Raw genomic sequence first — 25,859 nt, forward strand, 5'->3', positions numbered from 1 at the left:
GATAATTTTCGAATAATAGTTCGAAACATAATGTTTCATTCGTGGAAATGGAGCGTGCTGGTTAAGTTACGGTGTTTGTGGAGAATAACATAGAGGACGAAAACAGGACGACACGTTTCTCGTGTCGTCCTGTTTTCGTCCTCTATGTTATTCTCCACAAACACCATAATGTTTCATGTCGATGCGTTTATTTTTACAGAAATCAATATTCCGGAGTTCATGCTGTGTCAATACACCCTTTCAGACTACAATACCTTTTTTTCCACACGATCGAAACGAAGTGGCGGTGGGATTGCGGCTCATATCCATCAAATATGGCAGGTCTCTCACCTCGATTTAACTTTTTCTCAAAGTGAGGTCCTTTCCCTAAATCTTGATAATTCGAATTTCTCAATTTCTCTACTTTGTTTTTATAGGCCTCCTGCGGAAAGTGCTCGACTGTTTCTTGGTGAGCTTGAATCAACACTTTGCAATTTCTCCTCTATGCAATGCCTTTTTCTGGTAGGCGACTTTAATATCGGCATATTAAACACAACGAACCCTATTGTGTGTGACTACTTAAACATTTTATCTAATTCTGGTTTGGAATGTGTTATTTCGGCCCCAACACGAGAAGAGATCTTAGGGACCAAATTAGTCTCTTCATGCATTGACCACATTTCCATACGAACACCGAATGGTCAAGTGGAATCTGCTGTAATTCTCGAAAAGTTATCCGATCACTACTTCGTGGCATGTCGACTAACAGATGATTTAGCTTTCAAACCTGAATGCGGAGCTTCACGACAAGTCCAGATTATTGATATTGTTTTGTTTGACAAATTGGTTGCCTCATATGATTGGAAAGGCTTTCTGGCTTCAGTTAACACTACCAACGTGTATCCAAGGTTTGTGGAGGCTTTTAAAAACTTTACCGAATCAGCAAAAAGAACTGTAATTCTAAGCAGACGCAGACCTAACCATCAATGGCTCAGCTCTTATATTCTTAAACTAATTAAAGAAAAGGACCTTCTTTGGAAACGATGCCGGAGGTCTCCTAATAACAATGATTTGCGTAATGAGTTTCGACAAGTTAGAAATAAGGTAAACGCAGTAATTCGCTCTGCAAAGCGAAGATATTTCATATCAAAATTTGAGGAATCAAGGTTTAGCTCGGCTAAGACATGGTCGCTGATTAATCAATTTCGAGGTACTGGTGCTGAGCGCTCCATTGATGACGCCCTTGAAAGAAATTTTGGTTCACTCACATTCTCACTAGCCGACGATTTCAACAACTTCTTTGCTAAATTTTCTGGCGTGTGTAGAGACCCAGTTGATAACCCGTGCGCATTGAGTGGTACGTCTTTAAAGTCAGCTTTCCTTCTTTCTTTAAATGAGATTGATCTCCATTCTATGTTGTTTAGTTTTAAAGCAAGCAAGTCCCCTGGTGCTGATGGCATTCGCGCATATGATCTGCAGAGAAATTTCACACGAATTAAGGATGTTCTTCTAGTCATGCTTAATAGCTTTATTACTTTTGCCAACATACCTGATGGCCTAAAGGTTGCCATCGTTAGACCCCTCTTCAAAGGAGGCGCCCGATCGAAAATCGAGAAGTATCGCCCTATTTCTTTATTACCAATTTTAGGCCAAATTCTCGAGAAACACCTATTTCAGTCGATGTATAGATTTTTGGATACAAATGAAATCTTCTCACCCACTCAGTACGGTTTCATTGCTGGAAAAGGCACGCAGCCAGCCCTTGACGATTTTTCTGACAACTTATATTCCACATTTGAAAATAATATGTTCGCATGCGCGCTTTTTCTTGACGTGTCTAAGGCCTTTGACACTGTCAACCACCAACTGCTCCTAAGGAAATTACATCGCCTGGGTTTTCGTGGACCTTTTTATTCCTCACTAGAAAACTTCCTTTCTCACCGTTCTCAACTCGTGTCAATCGGTGGCTTTAGGAGTTCTCTTCTTTCTCTTAAGGCGGGGGTGCCTCAAGGTTCAGTGTTATCACCTCTACTTTTCAACATTTTTGTTAATGACATGGCTAGCGTCGTCAGTGGATGCAAGCTCCACCAATACGCCGACGATACCCTTCTTGTGTCGCGTCATATTAATTTCCATGACTCTTTCAAAACACTTGAAGAGAATGCTACCCATATAATGGACTGGTTTGCTGAAAACATGATGGACATTAATAAGTCTAAAACAAAGCTAGTTTATTTTCGTAATCCTCTCAAAAGCCACCCTACTAATGTAAAGTTTATTCTTCACCGATCTAAATGTGATCCATGTACATGTATACCAATTGAGTCGGTTAATCATGTTAAATACTTAGGTGTTTATTTTGATTTTGATATGTCGTGGAACACACATATTTTATACTTATGTAGCAAAATACGAGCTGTATCTTGCATGCTTTACAACACTAGAGTCTTTATACCAGTTGGTGTAAGGCTGCTGATAGCTCACGCACTTGCTTACAGTGTCATTCGGTACGGCGTAACCGTTTTTGGAAATTGTTCTGGTCGCTTGCAAACCAAAGTTGATACCTTACTGAGAGGAATACTCACTAGCGTTGCATATAATACACCTTTGTCAACAGCTGGGGATATTTTCAAAGCTCTCCAATTGCCAAACCTCCGTTCACTGTATATTCAAACTGTTATATTACGCAACTTTTGGAATAAGGATTTCAAAACACCATCACTTACGTCTCGCTCATTGCGATGCACCCCTCGTTTCAAGGTGCCACGTTGTTGGACCCGTTATGGTAAATGCACGCGCGATTATTATGTTCCGAGTTTATTCAACGCTCTGCCGGACTCAATCCTGGACATCACCTCACTGAAAGCATTGAAGAAGGAACTGAAATGTGTTGACTTGGATATTACTTAGTGCAAGCCTAGTACCAGTGTGTGCATAGTGAATTTGCAGGGCTATTATTTTTTTCTCTGGCCCCTTCTTCTTCAATGATTCTGAAGACATTTCTATGTCTCCTGGCATTTTTTTTTACATTTATTTGCTTTTCTCGTGCCATGTAGTGTCATTTTGTAACTGTGTTTCATTTTGCTTTCTGTTTTTTTTCTTGTTTTTTTTATATGTGTATTAATTTGCTTATTCACTCACTGATTTTTTTTTCTTTTGTCACTGTCTGATGACAGTTACGACTTTTCCTTCTACTTTTCTTTTCCTTGATATGTTTTCCCAACGTCGTGTTTCCATTCAGTATAGTTCTGCTGAAAATGTTTAGTTTTTACTTACTTTTTTTTTTTTTTGCTAAGATTAGCGGCATTTTTGCTTGTCGCTGATGATACTTTCATTTCCATTGGTCTAATACAGGGGTGGCCAGGCTGACCCGGCCTAAGAGCCGCAAACGAAACCACGAAACTTCCAAGAGCCGCGGGGGGGGGGGGGGGGGGGGGGGGGCAAATTTAAATGTTTTCAGAGTCTGACTGCACGTATAAGTGCACAAGGCTGTACGACAGTACAGCCTTGTGCACTCATACGTTGTAAAGTAATACGTAATAGAGTAGCCAAACCGCGAGCCATACTTTATTCTGCCTGAAATCCCTTTTTTTTTTTTCCTGGGAAAACGCGGAAAGGGGCGGGGGGGTCCCTTTTTTGGGATCCGCGAGCCGCACTTGGACCAGCAAAGAGCCGCATGCGGCTCGCGAGCCGCGGTTTGGCCACCCCTGGTCTAATAGTTCTGATGACATGTATGTATAGTTTTCTCTCCTGACAATGTTTTCCTTTGCTTCGTCGTGTTTTTTTTTTTTTTTCTACTCTTGCATTTTGCCGATACCATTGTTCTTTTTTATTCTTTTAGGGCGTCATCACACAAGCCTTTATCTGGCTTTGATGTGCCCATACATATAACATTGCATTTCTGATGGGCAAATAAAAATTATTATTATTATTATTATTATTATTATTATTATTATTATTATTATTATTATTATTATTATTATTATTATTATTGACTTTGTGTTTACTTTTTATAATTTTTAAGTGTATTTTTCTAGGGCTTGTCCGTTGTTTGTGTTGTCCGTACTATTGCTTTATACCCTGTTCTGCCTTACATGTTAACACAGTGCACCTGTACCAAGACCGCAAGGTTGTTCCCGGGCACGAATAAAAACATTGATTGATTGATTGATTGATTATTATTATAATATTTGAGCTGCAACGCTTGACCCGTGTGCTTCGTGAGGTGAATCCGGACCTGGTCAGAACTGTCGTTTTTGGCCTCGGCTGCCAGGGCACGTTTCCGCCTTATTACCCTGCAGAGCTTTGTGTTCGTCCAAAGCCAGCTGTCCAGCAAGACCATCTTCGCGGTGAGCTAGTCGATTTCTCGTTTATCTGCACGAGCCTTCTGAGCAGAGATTGAACTGGTGCAGACCATGGCTTCAGGTGTGGAATGCGCTAAGTGCAGCAAAGAAATTCGGAACGATGGCAAACACCTGATTTGTGCGACCTGCAAGAACGCTTTCCATCTTACTAAAAACTGCGCAGCCGTTTCTGAATCAACGTTTACCGCCATGAGTCAAGTGAAGAGAGACAATTGGATCTGCAGGTCTTGTCGCAATAATGAGAGCCTCTCAGTTCCAAGCCCAGCGCATTTCAGTGCACCAAATCCATCAAAGGAAACTGGCTCCTTAAGGGAAGAACTAGCATCCATGAACGCAAAACTTGAAGCCTTACTCTCCCTGAAACAGAGCGTCGACTCCTTGGAAGTGCTCCCCGCCAAGCTTGACGAACTCCTCGCCCTGGGGCCTATTATTGAGTGCCTCCAGACGACAGTGAAAGACGTCCAAACATCGATTGCTGACTTCTCTGCAAAATATAACTCTCTTTTAACGCTAGCAACATCAAATAATCAAACGGTGAAAGCCCTCCAGGCCGAGGTCTCGGATCTCCAAGCCAAGGTACAGTCCCAAGCAGCAGAGATCCTAAAAATACGTACTGAGCAAACTGACAGCGAACAGTACTCGCGTCTTGCTAACATGGAACTGCACGGGCTGCCGACCTCTCCGGGAGAAAATCTCGTAGCGTCTATAGCCGAGCTCGCGAGTAATCTGTCTATTGCTAAGACATTCCAGTGTTCTGATAATCAGGAAGTACATCGCTTGCCAGGCAGGCGGGACGGGATTGCACCAGTCCTAATCCGATTCTCTTCAGTCAGTCTGAAGGAAGCCTGGATGGCTGAGCGTGGTGCCCTTCGTTTGCTGAGTCAAACAGGGGGCATCCCACAGCTTTACTTCAATGATAACCTGACCCGAGCGAACAAGGAGCTGTTTTGGCTAGCAAGACAGAAAGGCAAGGCTCAGGGCTACAAATTCGTATGGGTGAAAAGGGGAAAAATATTTGCCAAGAAGAGTGAGGAATTTTGCTCGAGTGTCAGATTTTCACAGACTTCGTAATTTGTTTTGAAGATTCTCTAGACTCATCCTGCACAGTAGTTCATGTTAATATCAGGAGCCTTCGAAAACATTGGAATGAATTCAAAGTAATATGTAGTGATATCAACACTTCAGTTGACGTTTTTGTTCTCTCCGAAATAATATTGCAGCAGAAATGACAAGTCAATTTTCTATGCCAGGCTATTGGCGACGTGCGCGACCGAAAGCGTCGCTGTGGTCGGCCTTTCACGATTGGCCCAAAAGCTGACTATGACGTTGGGAAGGGTATACCATCGACGGAAATAAGAAGAATGAAAGAACTTTAATTTCGACGGTGTTGGCAGTGTTCCTTTGAGAGCGAAATGATTTCAGGCTTCCACCATGCTATTTACAAACACCATCGAACGTGTTGTTCGCAAGGTAATGACGTCACAAGGGGGAACCATAGGAGGGCGCCACCAAAACATCTCGCCGCTAATAACAGTACATTTACCACTCGGCCATGTGGCAGAGGGGGTGGTATTGCAGTCTATGTTCGTGACAACTGGTCCATGAATAACCTAACGGTTACGTTCAATCACGCCGAATGTATTGCGCTCAATATCACAAATGAACTTAGCTCTATATGTTTTTTAGCAATATATAGGCCTCCATCAGAACACGTACGCGATTTTTTGGATGAACTAGATGGTGCTCTTCGGCAGTTGTCCACTTACGATCAATTATGCACCCTCGGCGATTTTAACATCGACATTTTGACCCCCTCAAAGCCTTCAGTATGCTCTTACCTCAACTCTCTCTGGTAACGGGATTAGCAGCTTGATAAATGCTCCGACCCGTGAAGAAATTCTCTCGGGTCGGTTAATCGTCTCATGTATAGACCATATCAATCTCCGAACTTGTTCACAAAGAGTCCGGTCAACAATTATCACACAGAAGCTTGCAGATCATTACTTTATTTCATGTCGGTGGTCCAATGTTAACCCTTCTCCGCAAAATAGCTTACTAGGCACTAGAACATCTGTTATTGACACCGCTAAATTTGATCGTCTTGTTTCTTCCTTCGACTGGAATTGGTTTCTTCAATCAGTTAGTTCCACGGACGAATACCAAAAGTTCGCTCATGTCATTAATATGTTTTACGTTTCCTCAAGAAAAGAAATCTGCGTTAAAAGACGTCGGCCTAATCACTACTGGTTGAATGCAGACATTTTGGCGGCAATAGCGGAAAAGCATAACTTGTGGGCTCGATATAGGCGTTCGCCTAGTAATACTGTACTTAAATCGAACTATCAAATTTGCAGAAACATGGTAAATGCTATGATTCGCTCAGCAAAGCGAAAGTATTTTCATAAAAAATTTTCAGAGTCTCGCTCGAACATGACACAGACTTGGATTCTCGTCAATGAGTTTCGTGGCAACCCTTCTACAAGTTCTGTTGATAACGTTTTGAAAAAAAACTTCGGTCCAAATCTTTCAACTGTTGTAAGAGATTTAAACAGTTTTTTTGCAACCTTTTCTGGTAAAAGCAGAGATTCTTCCATCACTTTCGACAATGTCGTCGCAGCTTCTGCTTTTCTTCCACCGCTCAGTGATGTCGACCTGCACTCGTTACTGTTTAGTTTCAAGTCTTCCAAATCTCCAGGCATTGACGGCATCCGAGTTTCCGATCTCCGCAGAAATTATGAGGTTATCAAGCATGTATTGCTTCATATGTTGAATGGCTTTATTGAGAGTTGCGTTCTTCCAGATGAACTAAAAACTGCTATTGTAAGGCCCTTATACAAAGGAGGTGGAGCAAATAAGATTGAAAATTACCGCACAATTTCTATATTACCAATTATTGTTCAAATCCTAGAAAAACACGTATTCCAAGTTATGTCATCCTTTCTAGACGTGCATAATGTCCTCTCACCTAGTCAGTTTGGTTTTATTCGGGGAAAAGGAACTCAACCTCTGCTGGAAGACTTTTCTGATTTACTCTTTTCCGGTTTTGAAAGAAATCTTGTTAGCTGTGCCCTTTTTTTAGACGTATCGAAGGCGTTTGGTACGGTCAGCCATTCAGTCGTCTTGAGAAAGCTGCATAGCTACGGCTTGATCGTGGCCCGTTTTTTTTCTTTTCTGTCCAATTACCTTTTAAATCGCTCACAGCTTGTAATTGCAGCTGAGTCCCGCAGTCCGCGAACAATGCTAAGAGCAGGGGTCCCCAGGGCTCAATTTTGTCTCCACTTCTATTTAATCTGTTCGTTAGTGATATTTCAACATCCCTCTCTGAAGCCAAGCTTTATCAATATGCGGACGATACCGTAATAGTCACTCGACATCTTAATTTTGAAAATGCCGCCCGCTCACTACAGTGTGCTGCGACTACAGTCATGGACTGGTTTCAGCGAAACCTTATGGATGTTAACGTAAATAAGACTAAACTTATCTGTTTCCATAATCCCCTTAAATACGTGCTTCTGGATTTCCCTTTTGTTTTACATCACTCAAAATGTGTACCACGCAAGTGTTTCATTGGAATATGTTGAATCTGTCAAGTACCTTGGAATTTTATTTGACTGCGGCCTAACTTGGAGTGCTCAATTCGTGTCACTTTATGCAAAGCTAAGGAGTGTAAGTTGTCTTTTATATAACACCAAATCGCTTATGCCGTTTTCTGTACGTAAAATAATCGCCCACACACTTGCATATAGCGTGTTAAGGTATGGGATTACAGTGTTTGGAAACTGTTCTACCCAGTGGCATGGTAAAATAGAGAGCATTTTAAAAAATATTATGAAAAGTGTATCTTACGGCTTGCAAATACCTGACGACAGTGACCTGTTTAATTTCCTGCAATTCCCATGTCTCAGAAGTCTTTTTACTCGAACTGTTGTCCAACGTTACTTTTGGTTGATGATTTCAGGAGAGAAAACGTACCTACTCATTCCCTTCGTTTTCAAGAAACATTTAAAGTCCCTTTTGTCCGTACTCGATATGGTAGGAATACGCGCGAATATTATGTGCCTGAGACGTTTAACAATTTGCGCTCTGAAATTCTGCAGGCTAATTCTTTGAGCAGCTGAAAAGAAGTATGAAAGTTCATCTTTCCGGAGGAGAGATTACATAATGTTTATATTTAGTTGCGTATGTATTTGTGTACGTATTATTCATGTTTTGTGCACTCCTAACTGCTTTATTCTTGTTTTTCACGTCCACGTTGCTTTATTTTTGCGAATTTTTGTACTAACTTTGTTCTTGGTCGTTTCACAATTGTGTCTATATTTACTACATTTGCATTTGTGTATATATTAGTCATCCTGTCTTGTGCACTCCTAACTGCTTTATGATCGTTTTCTTTCCCGTTTTCTGCTTTCTTTGTGCTAATTTTTTTACTGACTGTGTTCTTGGACATTCAACCTCTGTCTCTTTCTTTTTTTTTTGGGCGGCGTCACACAAGCCACCGTTGGCTTTGATTGCCCCCGCACTCCTGTATGAATTTATGAATGTTCCTGAATACAAATTTATTATTATTATTATTATTATTGAAACTCACGATCGATACTATGCGCAACACCATTAATGAAATGCAAGCATCCCTGAATTTTGTTTCTTCTCAGTATGATTCGCTGGTGAATTCGACGCAAGCCCACTAAAAAGCTGTCAAAGAGCTTCAGACAGAAACCAAGGCCGTGACGTCATTAATATCGGACCAGGCGCTTGAAATACAGCAACTGAGAGCGGTACAGAACGACGCCGATCAATCCAATCGTACGTCCAACCTTGAAATCCATGGCATTCCCTTTCAACCAAATGAGAATCTTGGAGGCATTCTCACTAACCTTGCAGGGCAGTTGAGCATTGAAGGCTTTCGGCCAGCGCATGTCGAGAAAGCACATCGCCTGTCTGCTAGACGTGATGCCGTGCCCCCCATACTGGTTCGTTTTTCATCGTCTCCACTAAAAGAACGCTGGATGATGAGTCGTGGCCGCTTGAGTTCTATTCCTTCCGGAGACTCACAGCCTCGAATCTATTTCAATGACAATCTTACCGACTACAACAAAAACCTCTTCTGGATGGCGAGAACCAGAGGAAAGGAAAAGGACTATAAGTTTGTGTGGGTTCGACATGGACACATTTTTGCCAAAAAATGCGAAGGATCAACTTTGCTTCGTATTATGAATGTTGTTGATTTGGAGCAAATAGTGTAGACCCTAATGGCGCATTTTTTTCAGTTTAAGTGTAGTGTAGACCTTAATGGCTCAATTTTCTCAGTTTAAGGACCTCAAGTCTTGCTCTGAACACTTTAATGTGAACCCAGGGACATCTTTTACGTTATTCCATGTCAACATAAGGAGCTTGCACAAGCACTGGGATGAGTTTAGATTAACCGTAGATAGCGTGCTTCCGATAGCTGATGTGATCATTCTCACAGAGATTAATATCCACAGTGACGACATTGGACAGTTTTTGTTACCCGGATTCAACAATTTCTTTTATACTCGCGATAAAAAGCGCGGTGGTAGTATTGCTGTTTTTCTCAAATCCACATTGTTTTATTCGGAAATTTCTGTATCATTCCTATCGTGTGAGTCACTGGCGTTACGTGTCTTTACTTCTACATGTGAACTCTACCTACTGGCAATTTATAGACTCCCTTCGTATAGCATTCTTGACTTTCTCTCCGAACTTCGCTGCTGTATACAGTCGTTGCCACTCACTCCACCTCTTTGTCTTACAGAAGACATTAACATTGACCTCTTAAAGCCTTCCAAAGCTATTGTTTGTGAATACCTCACTCTATTGGCCGAATGCGGAATAGAACCATCTATTCAAGCCCCGACAAGAGAAGAATATCTAAACACAAGACTTGTCAGCTCATCCATTGATCACATTAACCTAAGGGCACCTTTCTCAACAATCAAATCAGCCGTTATAACCCAGAAACTATCAGACCACTACTTTATAGCCTGTCAGTTGGAATTTCCTGGTGTATAGTGGGTGCTGGGCCCAATACTCAATTCCGCCAGATTGAAATAGTTGACCGTCAGAAATTTGACAAGCATGTTTCCGATTATGACTGGGTAACATTCCAACGGTCTGTATGTCCTTCAGAAGTATATTCTTCCTTTGTTGAACTCTTCCAGAAGTTTGCTAACGCATCAAAAGAAGTAATTTTTTTAAAGCAGGGAAACTCCAATTTACGCTGGCTTAACAATGACATATTAGCTGCAATTAAACTTAAAGAAATTGCTTGGAAACGCTGCCGGCGCTCACCACAGAACCAAAGCCTGCTTGTAGAATTCAGATCTATCCACAACAGAGTTATACCCCTGTTACACGGGCAGACTTAACCGCGGTTAACTCAGCTTTAACTGCGGTTACGTGGCAGCACAGATGCCGCACTATACCCTCGGACAGCTATTTCAAAAGAAGTGAAGAGAGCGCGTGCACTGCTTTGATGGGTGCTCAAGATGCTCAAGCGCACGTTCGCCCATAGCTCTGACTGCATCGCCGCAGAATGTTGTCGGCAAGTATTGTGCGCTAATTGTGGTTTAGCGTAACCGCAGTTAAGTGTGCCCGTGTAACAAGGGTATTAGCGCACTCATTCGCTCTGGTAAACGGGCTTATTTTCAAAAGCAGTTTTCTGAATCTCGGAGCAACGCTGTTAAAACCTGGTCATTGATCAACGAATTGCGCGGTGTCTCCCCGCGCGTGCAAGGAAGCATTTTAAAAGGCACCTTTTGTATTAACTCGCTTGCTGCTGCAAATTGTTTTAACGATTTCTTTGCTTCCTTTTCCGGAACAGCCAAAAAAAGCTCAATCTGTTCATCTATTCCTAACTCGAATCCTGCTTCCGCTTTTCTCCCTTACATGACAGCAAGCGACTTAGAATCTATAATACTGAGCCTCAAATTGAACAAATCCCCTGGAATAGATAAAATACGCCTTAGCGATCTTCGAAAAAATTTCACTTACATTAAAGATACACTCCTTTTACTTGATATAATCGAGACTGGTATCATACCCCATGCATTAAAAACTGCTGTTGTCAAACCCTTATTTAAGGGAGTTCAGAGAAGTAAGGTAGAAAACTATCGCCCAATATCTGTTTTGCCATGTCTGGCACAAACAGGGTGTTGGAACGAAATGTTTTTCGTTCCGTTTTCATTTTCGTTCCCTACAAAAAAGTTCCGTTCCGTTTTCGCTCCGGAACGAAAAAATAATGCTCCGTAACGGTTCGTAACGGTTTCTTTCTATGAAAAAAAAAAAAAAATCGCAGCAAAAATTAAAAGGAACGTAACGTTTATTTTTACACAAAAATAGATAATTCAGGCGCTCTAGAGGAATCCGCGGAAACGACATTGCTTCTGAGATCATATTCATTTCCTTGAGAATGAGATCATTATCAATAAGGCACCGAGCATGATCTCAGAAGCAGCACGTCATCAAGTGTGCTCGGTGAAAGGCAAGACCTCTGGTCCGATAAAATAAATTTCAGCGCCGAGAAGGCCCTGAAGGCCCATAGGGATGAAGAAGTACACTTTTGCAACAGAGTCTCAGGCTGCCGTATCCGTAGAAAAACAAAAGATGGACTTCTACAACGCCGGGTCACAAACTTCCCGCGCTTGCCGTGATCTGTTGTCTGTCTGTGTCGTCCGAAGAAAGCATGGAGGGAGAGGGCGCAAGAGCCAAGGAGAGCATTGCGAGCGTGTGGAGGCGTCGCGCCACCGCGCTCTCATTGGTGGGAAGCAATGGCGCCTTGCGTCATGTTTTTTGTTTCTCGTTGTATTTTTTGTCTTTGTTTTTGCTATGCTTGTTCGCCCGGAGTTTAGACGCGGGGGCGATGGCTTGCTTGTCTTCTCTTTAATTATGGTACAAACCAACGGCTGTCTCTTCGCTGCGTGAAACGAATTACTGAAATACCTGATATTTTCCCTTGAACCGAAAACCGATAAGAAATTTTTTTGGTTTCACTCCGGAACAAAATAATAAATAACGTTTCGATTACGTTTCCGTTCCGCCAAAAAATATCGTTTTTTTTCGTTTTTCGTTTTTGGTTTTCGTTTTGTTCCGATACCCTGGGCACAAATATTAGAAAAATATGTTTATTTGACGATGGCATCCTTTATTGATAAATATAAGATTATGTCTCCGAGTCAGTATGGCTTTATAGCTGGCCGAGGAACACTACCTCTCTTGGACACGTTTTCTGATGACTTAAATTATGGCTTTGAGAATAACTTGTTCACTTGCGCATGCTTCCTTGACGTGTCAAAAGCGTTTGATACTGTTAATCACTCTATACTACTTAGAAAAATTTCAGCCATAGGATTTCGTAGACCTTTCTTGTCACTTTTAGAAAATTTTCTGCTTGGGCGCACACAGTTGGTTTCGGTGAACAATGTGCAAAGTTCCACAGTTAGTTTAAAATCTGGCGTTCCGCAAGGGTCCGTTCTTTCTCCACTATTGTTTAACATCTATGTCAATGACTTATATAGCGTGGTTTCAAACTGCATTATTTACCAATATGCAGATGACACCCTTTTACTAACACGTCATACTTCCTACCCAGAAGCGCTTCAGATGCTCCAGCAATCCTCCAACAAAGTCATGGACTGGTTTTCTCGGAACTTGATTTCTATAAACGTGTAGAAAACAAAACTCGTCTGCTTTCGCAATCCCTTGAAAGTAGTGTCCTTAAATATTCCTTTTTTGCTACACACATCAAACTGTAGCTCGTGCCACTGTGCTGAAGTGCCGTATTCCGACTCTGCAAAATACCTTGGCATACACTTCGACTCCGACCTTTCGTGGAATTCTCATCTAACGAAAATATGTTCGAAGTTGAGAAGCGTTTCTTGTCTGCTTTATAGCATCAAAACTTTCATGCCCCTCGGCTTACGCAAACGCGTTGCCTATTCGTTAGCCTATAGTCACCTGCGCTATGGTATAACTGTTTTCGGTTCATGCTCGAATTTATGGCAAACGAAAATAGACAATATCTTAAAAGGGATTTTGAAAAACATGTGGTATAACCACAATTATTCTCATTTAGACCTTTTTGAGACATTGTCAATGCCGAACTTTAGATCTCTTTTTTTAGAAACAGTTGTGATCAATCACTACTGGTCTGACGACTTTAAATCTCCTCGTATCGTCTCACGGCAATTACGAAACGTTTCGAAATATCTCGTCCCGAAATGCTACACACGGTATGGCAAAACTATGCGTTCATTCTACGTTCCAGACATTTTTAATCAATTACCATCAGATCTCTGGAACCTTACGTCAAAGAAAAAACTAAAAAAGCGCCTCCGTCGTATGGATATACTAAAAGAAAAAGGACAACTGTCTTTTTTTTTTTTTCACATTTCTGTGGTGTATGTTTTTGTGACTCCGAGAGACTCATCACCTGGAAGTTCTGTCCCTCATATTTGTGTCGATCTTCGAATGTGCTGTGAACAGATCGTGCCGTGTGAATGCGCCCTTTTTTGTTCATTCTGCTTGACTCCTCATCCCGAAGTTCTGTGCCTCAAAGTTTTGTGCCGATTTTCTTTTAATGTCCTGTGACCAGACGGACAAACCAATTTTAACTCTTTTTTTTTCCTATTTTCTTCAAATAATTTATATTGATTAGTACCGCTGAAGTGGACATTTACTGTGGTCTTCTAGCGTCTTAACGTTTTTTTTTACTTTTTTTTTCTTTCTGACCGATTATGTTACCAATTCTACCTAAAGGGGTTCAGTCACACAAGCCCATGTCGGCTTTGACGAACCTGACAGCTTCATGAGTATAGTCCTCGAAAATAAATGTATTATTATTATTATTATTATTATTATCATACATTGTACATTAATTGTACAATGGACATGTACATTGATTCAACATGTAGTTCCCTGAATTATGTTGACATTGTTAAGTACTTAGGCATATTCTTTCATTCGGATTTGTCGTGGTCAACGCATTTAACCCACGTTTCTGGCAAGCTTCGCAGCGTGTGCTGCTTACTTTACAATAATAGGGTATTTATGCCATTTGCCGTAAGTAAGTCAATTGCTAATGCTCTTGCTTATAGTATACTAAGGTATGGCATCACATTATTTGGTAAATGTGCAAAAATATGGCAAACTAAAATTGACCACATCCTTAGGAATCTGTTAAGAAGTGTCGGTTATCATTATGATCTTTCATCAGAAACTGACATCTTTGAGGCTCTACAACTGCCTAACTTCCATTCATTTTTTTTTTTTTGCAATGTGTTGCGCTTTCTCATTTCTGGTGTAGTGAATTTAAACATTCCTTTGTGACCCGCAGAGATTTACGTACCTCGGATCGCTTTATAATCCCCCGGTGTTTTACAAGGTATGGTACTCCCCGACCACTTCTATGAAGCTACAAGTAGGAGCAAATTGTAAACTCTACTGAACACTTTTACGCTCTAATTCATTGTATAAATTCAATAATGTACCGCTGTTTGATATTTTGTATCTAATATGTTTGCTGTGACATTGTGAGGTGATTATTTTTCGTTTCTCGTATAGTGCAACACATGTTTTCAATGTGTGCTATACGGACGTCTTCTGTGCTATCTGTGGCATTCCATTTGTTTCGTTCTGTCTTTCAAGCCTCTACTGGCTTCGACACACCCGTTGCCTTATAGTGTTATGAAGGTATATAAATAAATGAAATGAAATTATTATTATTATTATTGTTATTATTATTATTAAATTATATGGCCCGAACGGACACCAGAACAGTGGCTTTTGTCGTGCAGGGTTCAGCACACGCACAAGTATGCCACCTGCCGTACAGGGGTCGTATACGAGATTCCGCTCTCCTGTGGGAAAGTGTATGTGGGCCAATCTGGCCGGTGTGTCAACATCAGACTACGTGAACGCGCCCTTTCACTCAAATCATTTCCGGGAGGACACCTCGCCCTTCATATCCGAGTCTGCAAATGCACCCCTATAGGTTTGCTAAAACTAGAATCCTGAAGCAACACGACAGCCAGAGAGCCAGGGAGATCTATGAGGCTGAAATCATCCAAGTTGCTTGCATTAGGGCACCGTCAATAGCCTTATCTGACAGAGAACTCCAATACCTCAATTTGTCTTCTTAAAACGCTTCACTTTTTCAATTTTTTTAAATTTCTCTTTTGATTTTTTGTAAACTTCTTTTTTTTTCTTCTAATTTTTGTTCCTAATTGTGTTTTTGTTATTTTCTTTCTCTGATCTCATTTCCACAGTCCTGTATTCTTTTTTAGCTTTTCATCAAAAAAATAATATTTCCCTCCCTTCAGTTTGGCAACCTTTCTCTTCCTTTTCTATCACTAAAAAGTCTCCAGGTTCGTTCTCCTCTCTCACATTAAAAAACGCTAGTTGATAGTAGCGCTTTGTCCTGTCCTGTTCTTCTACTTGTCCGTGTCTTTTGCGCTCTTGTCTTCTATAATGCATTATCGACTAGCCCAGCAGTTAATTCTGATAAAAACTTTCAGCCTTTCCACTTTGGTGAAGAAGGAAGACCAGCGGAGCTGTACAATAGAAAGAAACGGCCGGCCGCAAGTCGGCAAGCCAGAGTGTAGGGTGCTTACATGTCTGTCTGTCTCAGGGTGAAGACATCCATTGTTGCCCTGAGTGTGCAAGCGCGTGACGCTCTCGCGCACTCGGTGCGTGACTTGGGCGGTAAAATGGCGCCTACGCATTAGCCAAAGCTACGCGCTCGTGCTGAGTGACACCAGATTGCCCGCACTTCAAAATGCATAAAAAAAGATTGGGCGGAAAAATGGCTGAGATGTCACCACTCAAGCAAAAGCGCGCGTGTGTATGAAGGCACTCTACCAAAGTGGAAATGCTGCCGCCATCTATGAGCGACGGCGGCAACCAGATACGTGGCTTGCCGCCGTCGCTCATAGATGGCGGTAGGTGTCCAGAGTTCGGTGTCTTTTCTTTGCGGGGGACACGATCCTGGGGAAACTCGCCCTTGACAGCTCCGCTTTAAAATCACGCTTGGCGTTTTCTACAAGAACTGACAAGCAGTATTGGCGAACGCGTGAGAGGCGTATCACGAGACTACGAGCGAGAGCCGCACCACAGTTTCTTCTTAGGGACCGCTCCATAGCCGCTCACTTCGCCGCCATTTGCTTCCAACTGTCCCATGAGTCACGGGCTCCTACATTGACATATTTGATGATTTGATGACGCTTGCAAGACATACAAACACATCAAGGGGATCTACTGAGGGCGTGTGACTCCTCGGTGTGACTTAGGGACTCGCGGAGAGTGAGGTTACGTGGCAGGCTCATACCGCTAGATTGGCTGCACAGGTTGTGGCATCGGCCGCGGTCACTATAAAAGTGAAAGCTCTTTGCGCGGCAGCAGACACAACACGTTGCCATGGCATCACTACGTCATAGATGCGGCGCCTCTCATTGGTCCTTTTTTGTGTGTGGTGTAGTACAGAAAGCTCACACAGATCATTCTCCGGCAAAACGGCAAAACTGATCTCGGCAGTGTTTTAGGCAGTGTCAGGCAAAGGACTCGTGCCGCGAGTCGCCGTAAGTGCAAGCTCGTGAAAACAACAGCAACAGCAACAAATGTTCTCGCTTGGAACATTTGTTACGTGAGTCGCCATCTCGTTGAACCCATTGAAAATGAATCTAGCAAAAACGACCCTGTGAAATTTATTTACACCAATACACAATTACTAAAACATTTGCTTCCCATAAGTGTCTTAAAATTAGGACAGGAGACACCTCTAGTACGTACTACCATTCGTTTTGTCACTGTTGTCATCTAACTGATTTCAATTTCCAAAATTGGCCCAAAATGCGCTCGAAACAATCAAAATGGTCATATATCTCAATTTTATTAAAATTATCCAGCACTCTCAGCGGAAAATCCAGGGGTCGTACGACCTTTATGACATCCTCAGAATCAACCTAAAAAATAATCAATACTCTGGTGCATTCCTGAAACGCAGGGTTGTGTTGCGGAATTTGCCTCGGTAAGACAAGAGAAGGTCATCAATAGCGGCTGGAATCTGGCGCGTGTAGCGTCTTCAACCGTGTTTTGTGGGCTCACGTAAATAAACTATGCATCGCAGAAAGCTTAGATTGCGTGAGAACGGGACGCTAGCGATCTTGGGATAGAACACGAAACTCTGAGAACATGACATTATTTAGATCAAATGATAATCGAGAAAGATGAAATTTCTTTATGGAGCCGACCCTTCACCTACCTTACTTATAATATTATCAAAACAAGAAATTACTTCGCGGAAACTTGTGTCATTTATATCAATGAAAAACGCTTGTCAGCAAGAGAGAGAATGTTTTGTTTCCAGCTGACAAGTTTTTTCCTCCACTGAATAGACCATACACGAAATACACCGGAACTAACTCGTCCCCGTCGAAGGAGTGGCCAACACCTTCCGGCTTTCCGCTACCCTCATCACTTACTACTACTACTGCACAAAATACTCAGCGCAGCTGGGACGCCGAAGAACATGCTCTCGTTTCACCAGTTGGCTTCGGCGCTGGCATGGCGCGAAGGCGTAGTCCTGAAGAATCCTTCGCTCGCACCAGCACTCGCGCTGAGAAAGCGCTCTCGAAAATAAGCGGCCGCGATTTGCCGCGCCACCGAAAGCCAAATTTCGAGGTGAAGTGTACGTCCATCATGAAGTGTACGTCCACCATGTGAGAAACCAACGACCCGTGGGGCGACGAGCACGTACATGGGCAAGAAGAGCGTAAGACAATACTAACCCTTAGCTCTCAGGCGTGGGTGAGGAATCGACGGCAGTGAGAAGTATAGACCTCGACTCCTACCGGCAACGACACGAAATTGACAAACAGCAGAGGAATCTAAACGTAACAATGAGGCAGCGCACGAAGTGCTGCAGACGTTCGAACAATTTCGCATACGGTCCTTTTGGGTATAGCTTAAGTGGACATGTTCCCAAACTTTCGCCTTCTAACCTTAGCACATAGCGTCGCAATCTCACAAAGTATGAACTTTTTGCGATGCATATAGGTTATCTACGCGGGCACACGGTTTTCTTTTCTCAGGAACTCACTGTGTCTAGGGTATTCACTGGGAGCCATACTTGAGCGCGTTTTAGAAAATCGCACTGACGACTATAAGGTGGAGGCGCCCTAAGCACTCATCGATAAAGTGAAAATGTTACCGAAGTTTATTAAAAATGAACTGTTGCGTATGATCAGCAGAATATAAAAAAAAGGACCAGGCAAGGTCGTGAGAACTGGCATGCGCGACCTATATACCTAAATGATTATAATCTTTCGCAATGGCAAGAAAAAAAAAACAATCAGTATTTACTGGGTAGAAAACAACGAAGTTGAACAAACATTTCAGAATAAATTTGTCCAGGCTTTGTCGAGGTTCGCAAAGTTATAAATCAAGGCGAGAAATCGATGAGTCCGTCCAGCGTATGTCTCCCGGCTGTCTCTGGCGTTACGTCTTGCGATTGCCCACAGTGGACGTTACGAGCCCTCGCAGCCAATCCGGAGAGATAAACGAACCACGTGACTACGCGCCCCACGCGTCACGGTAAGGTCACGTGGTACTCGGACAGCGCTGGATCGGCTTCAGTGGATGGCAGCGTCCGCAGCGCTCCACCGTATATAGCTGAAACAGAGTTCAGTAGCAGGTCGATACACGCGGACCTCCACAGCCGCGCTCCACGCGCGTCGGACGCAGCCGACGGGGCACCGCGTATTCGAGAGAGTGTATTGATCAGCCCCCGCAAGGGGAAGAAGGGGTCCGTCCCCGGGGCAACTCGCGGCGAACGCGCGACGTGTCGTTCGTTCACAAAGGTGCCAACGCCGGGGGCCAGCACAAGCGTCGTCCACGACGACACATCGCTGCCGGATGCCCGCGTCGGAGCCGCCTCCGGCCTCCCACGATAACGCAGAGCCTCACTGGAAAGTCCCTCTATCTCCAACGGAAGGTACGATACCGAGACGCGCCCCTCGTACCGTAACTCGGGGATTGGTATATATGTGTACTGCTACCGCGCGGCGACCACGGATGGTTGGCGGAATTCAATGCCGTCGGAGGCATCGGAGTGTTTAATCGAGTGTTGACGCTACAAGCCGTATCTGTGTCATCGCTGCATCGATTTAGTTCCTTTTTTGTTGTTGTTGGTTTTGTTGTCTCGGCGACGACGACTGCGCTGCAGCTGGCTGAACTATGAAACGTCTCGTCGCCGGGTCCTTGCCGTTGCAGTGATGTTTGACGACGAGCCCGCGGACGACGCCAATGCAGAAGAACGACGTCCCGTCCCTCAGAGTACCGAGCGTTTCCACCGGGGCCGTTGAGAACAGCGCGGACGAGGACGAGGACGACGACTACTACGATGGTGAGTCGTCGTGGCCCCCCGACTGAATCCGCTCTTAGGAACAACGGAAGCGGTGTAAATCAGCTGGTTCCAAACATGACACCCTAAGGGTGCTTTTCAAACACCCTTAGGATGCTGGTAAGCGGCCTAAAATTAGAATGCTGGCTATCTTAGCGACCTCCTGTACTCGTTGTCAACTAAAAAAAAAAAGTGTTGCGCATTGTTTATACGCTGCACGAAGTAGTTCTTTCAAGATTTGGTTGTCGGCAGTGTTGGGTAAAGTACATATAAAAAGTACTTGAAGTAAAGTACAAAGCAAATGAGAGATTATCTGCTTCAAGTAAAGTAGTAAGCACACCGAGCCCAATGCACATGAAGTAAAGTACTATAAATGCAACGTACCGGGCGTCCGCGAGAAAACCGAACACTGTTTTTCGCATTGCAAAAATAAATTAGACACCGCGGATAGCTCGAACTCCGTCAGAACGTAGCCCCCAGTCGTTCGAGCAAGATGCCAAAGTTTCAGCACCAACCGCTATCTAATTAAAAAATTGTAAGCAATTTTCTGAAAACTTCAATGGAAAAACGACGCCGACGGAGTTCTCGAATACTTTGGGCTATATGGCGCCAGATACCGAAAACGGGCGAAAATGGTCTCCATTTTGCCATTGAAAATGTTAGAAAATCAGTTATAACTTTTGAATCTTGCGCTGAAACTTTTGCATCTTGCTTCAACGGCTGGGGCTACGTTCTGACGGAGTTTGAACTCTCCGTAAAGCCTAACATGGCGGGCGAAATTGGGCCCGTTGAGAACGGAGAAATGCAAAGATATAAGAGTACATATCAAAACTACAGCTCGTATCGTGGAGGGGGGCGAAAATTCTATCGTGTAGCAGGGTATCGAAGGCTTTGAGGGCGTCAACTTTCACGAGCGCATGAACCTGACCGCCAGTAGGAAATAGGAAGGTTTCTTGCAGTAGAAGAAAAAGATCCTGGGTGGACATGTGAGGGCGGAAAGCAATTTGGTTGTGAGTCAGGAAATTGATTTTATCGAGAAGATCCTTCAGACGAGTAAGCGCCATTCGTTCCATGGTCTTTTTAACACAAGGTATAAGAGAGATGGGTCTCAGATTTGCAAGGGTAGCTGATTTGCCAGGTTTCGGAATAAAGGAGACAATGAAAGGAAGTCCATTCGGTTGGGAGGCTGCAGCTGCCTAGTGAGAATTAGTTTGGAAAAGGAGAAATTATTTGTCAGTGTCGGAGAGATTTTTGAGCATTGAGTAGGTGATCTGATCCTCGCATGGGATGGTACCGGCTTTACTCTGGGCCAGAGCGAGGTTCAGTTCGAGGAGTGTAAAGGGTTGATCTAGATCTAAAATGGGAGGGCTTGAGTACACGGGGTGTAGAGGAAAGGCAGCAGAAGAGGTATATACAGCTCGGTGGAGTGTACTATTTATAGAGAGTCGGGACCATACATGAATATGTGTTTTTGAAGAGTGGGAGGTGGGGACAGGTTGTGGGCCAAGAAGTGGACGAAGTAGATACCAAGGAAATTTGGAGAGCAAGGTTCGATTAACTGAGTCGCAGATGCGATTCCCGTTCGTAGTGGCGAGTGTAGTGCAGTGAGTGAGAATATCAGAGTGTAGGGTATCTAGTGCCTGTCGGAGCTGTGAATTTCGTGGTTGGCTGCCTGCGAATGCGGGTGAGTAAGCGTTTGCGGAGCTTGAACAGCTTCGTAAAGTAGGGGTGGGGTTGATCCGCCGGGAGATCCGCATGCATGTTAGTGGTAGCCTGGATTGCGCTTGTCGCAACAAGCTTGTCCAGGAGGCGTAATCAACGCACGACTCTGAGTTCCGAATCCGGCAAAAACGGTCTCCGTTTGTGTGGTGATACGCTTTTGGGGCTTATGTATAAGTGAAAGAATTATCTTGATAAGGTGGTGGTCTGGAAGTAGGGTGTCAGGCAAGACTTCCCAAATGTCGGGGGGGATGAGGACCAGTGTGGAACATGAGGTCTGGTGTGGTACGTCCTTGTGCGGCGTGTCCATCTCGTGTAGGCAAGTTCGGTGTGTTTATAAAAGAGTATGTCTGTATCATGGTGAGTGTGTGCAGAAACCGTCCTGGACGGAGTGTAGCGGGGTATCCCCAAAAAGAATGTGACGTATTAAAGTCCCCGGCAAGAATGATAGTACACTGGGATGTGTAGGTGCGGAGATACGTAATGAGGGGAAAAAAAGAGATGATGATTTAAGAGGGTTATAGGCATTAACTAAAGTGAGAGGTAAAGATGGGGGGTCTGGATAGCAGGGTACGGCAATTACGTAAGGGAGGAGAGTGTCTGGAACGTCGCCAGAGACATATGCAATGTCTTCGCGAACGTAGATGGAGGAGAGCGGCGACAGCGTCGGCATGTATAGAACTTCGTATCCCGGTATGCTTTTGGCATGCCGTATTTCTTGGAGAAGAAGAAAGTGTGGGAGTGTGTGTTGCGTCAGGAACCATTGACGTAACGAGGTATGATTTTTGGAGAGGCTACGACAGTTCCATTGTATCAGTGTGATTGCCTTGGTTTTATTTAGAAACGAGGGTTAGGAGGGATGAAGAGGGTGGCCGGCCGAAGTGTTGGAAATTTGCCGTCTAAGGCACTTGATGGATTTGGTTTGCTCGTCTATGGGTGCAGGGATGTCAGTGAAATTCTTGGTGAATGTATGTGTAAGGGTTTTGAGTGATCCTGTGAGCGTGGTTATTAGTTTCCTCGAGATGGGCCATGTGTTTGTCCTGGGAGTCGAGACGCCTTCGTATTACTTGTTGGGCTTGTGTGTCGTCGCGCTTCACCAGCTCTTCGCAGTACTGTCAAGTCTATCAAAATGTTGGAGAAGGGCGGGAGGGAATGAGGCGGGCCCGGCGGGCCGCGGCTGGCTCACCTCTGTCGTGTCGATAGCTAGCTGCAGAGAAGCTGGGACAGTGGAGACTGATGATGTTGTGGCTGATGTTTCGGTGGCAGCCATCTCCAGCAGAGACTTCATCGGGTTGTTTCCGCATATGACAAATTTTGGCAAATGGGGAGTGATGACCCTGCCAGTGTAGACACCAAGTTGTGCAGGTATGAGGTTCGTTTGGGCGGGCCAGGCTTGTGGAACACGTGAGGCGACGTCGCTAATTGCCCGTGAAGGCCAGCTTACGGTGCCCGTACTTGAGACAGCTATATTGCAATGATAGGCTCGAGGTTTGTGGGGGGACGGCAGCAAAATTCGAGGCGGTGGTAGTACACAGTGTAAGGAACATGTATTCCGATGAAGGTGGTGAGGGCTGAATTTGTTGTGCCGATTCGCCTTGCATGTAGAATGCCAGCTTGAGAAGACTATACAGGTCATTGATGATCTCGTCGGGGGTGGCTCCCGGGACTATTTCATGAATAACTTCCCGGCAGGAGTTAGTTGGATCGGCTAGGTAGATGTGGACGGAGAGGGAAATGTTGTGTAAGGTGATGCTGGTCATGCGAAATAGCCGGTTGACGATCGCTTCGTGATGGGTGCGGAGGACGGCGAGATGGTTAATTTGACGGAGTTGAAGCGGCACATGTATGAGCAGGGAGCTGTGTGGCTTGCAAGAACGCTGGAAAAATGTCAAGGGGCTGCGCAGCTGTGCCAGCGGGAAGGATTGGGAGATTTCCCAATCCTTCCCGGATGTTTTGCACTATAACTGCGTGAAGTTCGGGGTTGGCGTGAGCCGGAAGACGAGATTCGCGGGTATTTCCAGGGGTGAACCATTTCCCATTAGGTCGTGTACCTCTAGAAGGATTTCCGTGTCCTGGCTCGGGATGGACGCAGAGATATTGATGAACTGTGAAGCGGCGGTGTCGGCTGTAGCCATTTGGCTCCGCACAGCTGTGGCGGCACCACAATCTAAAAAGAAGGGTGTATTCTCACACCGTTTGTCCCATATAGTACACCCCAAAACTTCAGTTCGACGTACAGCGCACTGACGTCGATCTGACCCTACTAACTTTCAAGAGAGACTTGGTAGCCCGTGTGGTACAACTTATTAAAATAGCTAATGTACGTGTTACTGACTACAAAAAAAAATAATCGGGGTTTTCTTGGCCCTACTGCAAAACCTCAGTGTTTTCTTTCTGTGGTCCTTGATACGTGCTTTAGATATATTTCATAAGTTATATAGCACCGTTTTCTAGCCCCTCGTAAAATTTGAGGCCGTCTGTTCAACTATAGCGCGCTATAAGTCGAACTACAGTTTTTGTGTGCATTATATGGGACAAAAGGGTGTAACATAATACCCCTTTCTTTTTTTAGATTGCAGGGCTAGCGGGGCCGTGTCCGCATCAAACGTTTAAACGGCCTTCGAATGGCAAAACAAGAAACGAGCGGGCAAAAAACGTTACTAGGAGAGAGCTGTGTACTTGCCGAAAACGATGCAGTAAAGGACTCAGGTGAACGGTGAAGGTTTCCGGAGTATTCGGGTATTTTCGGAGTATTCGGAGAGCGTGACGCAGGCACTGTGTTCCAATGAGCTCGCGCGGCGCTCCCCCGCGATCACACAAGTTTGCTTATTACCGCTGAAAAGAGTAACGCTCGTATTGGCGTGGAAAGCGAGGTGTACTGAAACTACAATTTTCTTAAAATAAGTAAAACCATCACACTCATGTTTGCACCCTCCCACAAACGAATGACCAAACAGACAAACAAACAATATCACAATGAGATTCTAGACCCTGACGAAATTGAAATTTCTCGTAATTTAGAAATCTTTCGTGGTGATGTCCTATCAGAATACACATGCCTTCGGGACAGTCACGTAAATTAACTTAGTCCAAGGCCCAGGGTCGTAGCACGACTTTTTCGTCACGATAGTTTTCTTACCACAAGTGTAAAGTAATTTGTCCATTAAATATTATTTTTTTGCCATCTTAATTGTTGCCAGCTTGTTTGCTGCAATACTACTCACACGAAACCTCGTGCGCCACATTGGCAATGCTTAGAAAGCACAGTACGCGATGGCTATTCGAAATATAAAAACATTAGACGTGTGTGTTAAATTTATACTAGTACCGCTTGTAATTACGAAAAGAGAAAAAAAAGAAACACTTTGAGGTGACCGCGTTGGTATATTGTATAAACTTAAGAAATAATTAATCATAAAATGACAGACAGAATAGATTTTAACTTTTCAACTGACCCCCTCCTGCCCTTCTCCCTTTCCCTTTTCCCTGCTGCGAACTTGGGAAGAAAATTTAAGAAAATGTCTGTGTTAAAAGCAGGTACGTAGCCAGGGGGAGGGGGAAGGGGAAGCATGGAGGCCCCCCCCCCCCCCCCCCCCCCCTCTCGAAATCTTCCATTTTGCTGGGAATCCTGGCTACTTGCCTGGTTGAAAGAAATATGTACTGTAAGTGCTCCATCATTCTATTTTTAATGATGTCTGAAGTTTTCCCTTTGTTTTGTTCTAAAGATTGCTTGAAAAACTCGTTCAATTGATTACACACATATACATTCACACAATTACTTTATTTTTAATCAAACTGGCTCAGCACACGGGTACTAGAATCTGGCCCTGTGTCGTGCCAATCATTTCTTTTTTTTTTTTTTTTTTTTAAACACACACTGTGTGCAATTTCTTTTCGTTTTCTGAAATTGAGTGATATAGGTTTCCGTACCAGCCTTGTTCGCAATGTGGTTTTGGTATTGTTCTGCAATTATATATATATGTATATATTAAACAACCAGATTAAGGGTCTTGTCAAGCTACGCTGGCCTTTTCCTTGCGCGAACTTTTCTTGGCATTTCCGGGGAGAGGAGGAAAGCCCGCGCACAGCTTTATCCAGCGCTCAAATTTGGAGGGGAAACGCGTGCTTGTATCTTCTACTGCAAGTGTCAAGAAAAGTTGTCGCGGAGTATAATTATGTAAATAAATGAACGATAAAGACCTCACTGGGCATTCTGAATGCGGGTATGAAAATAATTCCTCCAATACGTTTTTCGTGTCAGCTTTATTTTTCTCATGTACATGTGCGAAGGGTAAGTGACGTACCCAGAAACTTTTTTTTCGGGGGAGAGGGGAGCTTGTTCGCGCCCGCGCCCGCGCCCCCCCCCCCCCCCCCCCCCCTTCTCG

At 43.9% G+C, this 25,859-nt stretch overlaps 1 protein-coding gene across 1 annotated transcript in view; it reads left to right on the plus strand.

Moving 5' to 3' along the window:
• The first annotated feature begins 4,394 nt into the window (after window positions 1–4,394).
• LOC8026177 (serine/arginine repetitive matrix protein 1) overlaps window positions 4,395–25,859 on the plus strand; it is a 44,828-nt gene continuing 23,363 nt past the window's right edge. Inside the window, exons 1-2 of the mRNA XM_042291453.1 lie at window positions 4,395–5,064; window positions 5,173–5,370. Coding sequence (XP_042147387.1) covers window positions 4,395–5,064; window positions 5,173–5,370 — 868 coding nt within the window. The remainder of the gene's footprint in view (window positions 5,065–5,172; window positions 5,371–25,859) is intronic.

This window comes from Ixodes scapularis, unplaced genomic scaffold, assembly GCF_016920785.2.
Source record: "Ixodes scapularis isolate PalLabHiFi unplaced genomic scaffold, ASM1692078v2 PGA_scaffold2__306_contigs__length_199485367, whole genome shotgun sequence".
In the NCBI taxonomy this organism is placed as follows: Eukaryota; Metazoa; Arthropoda; class Arachnida; order Ixodida; family Ixodidae; genus Ixodes; species Ixodes scapularis.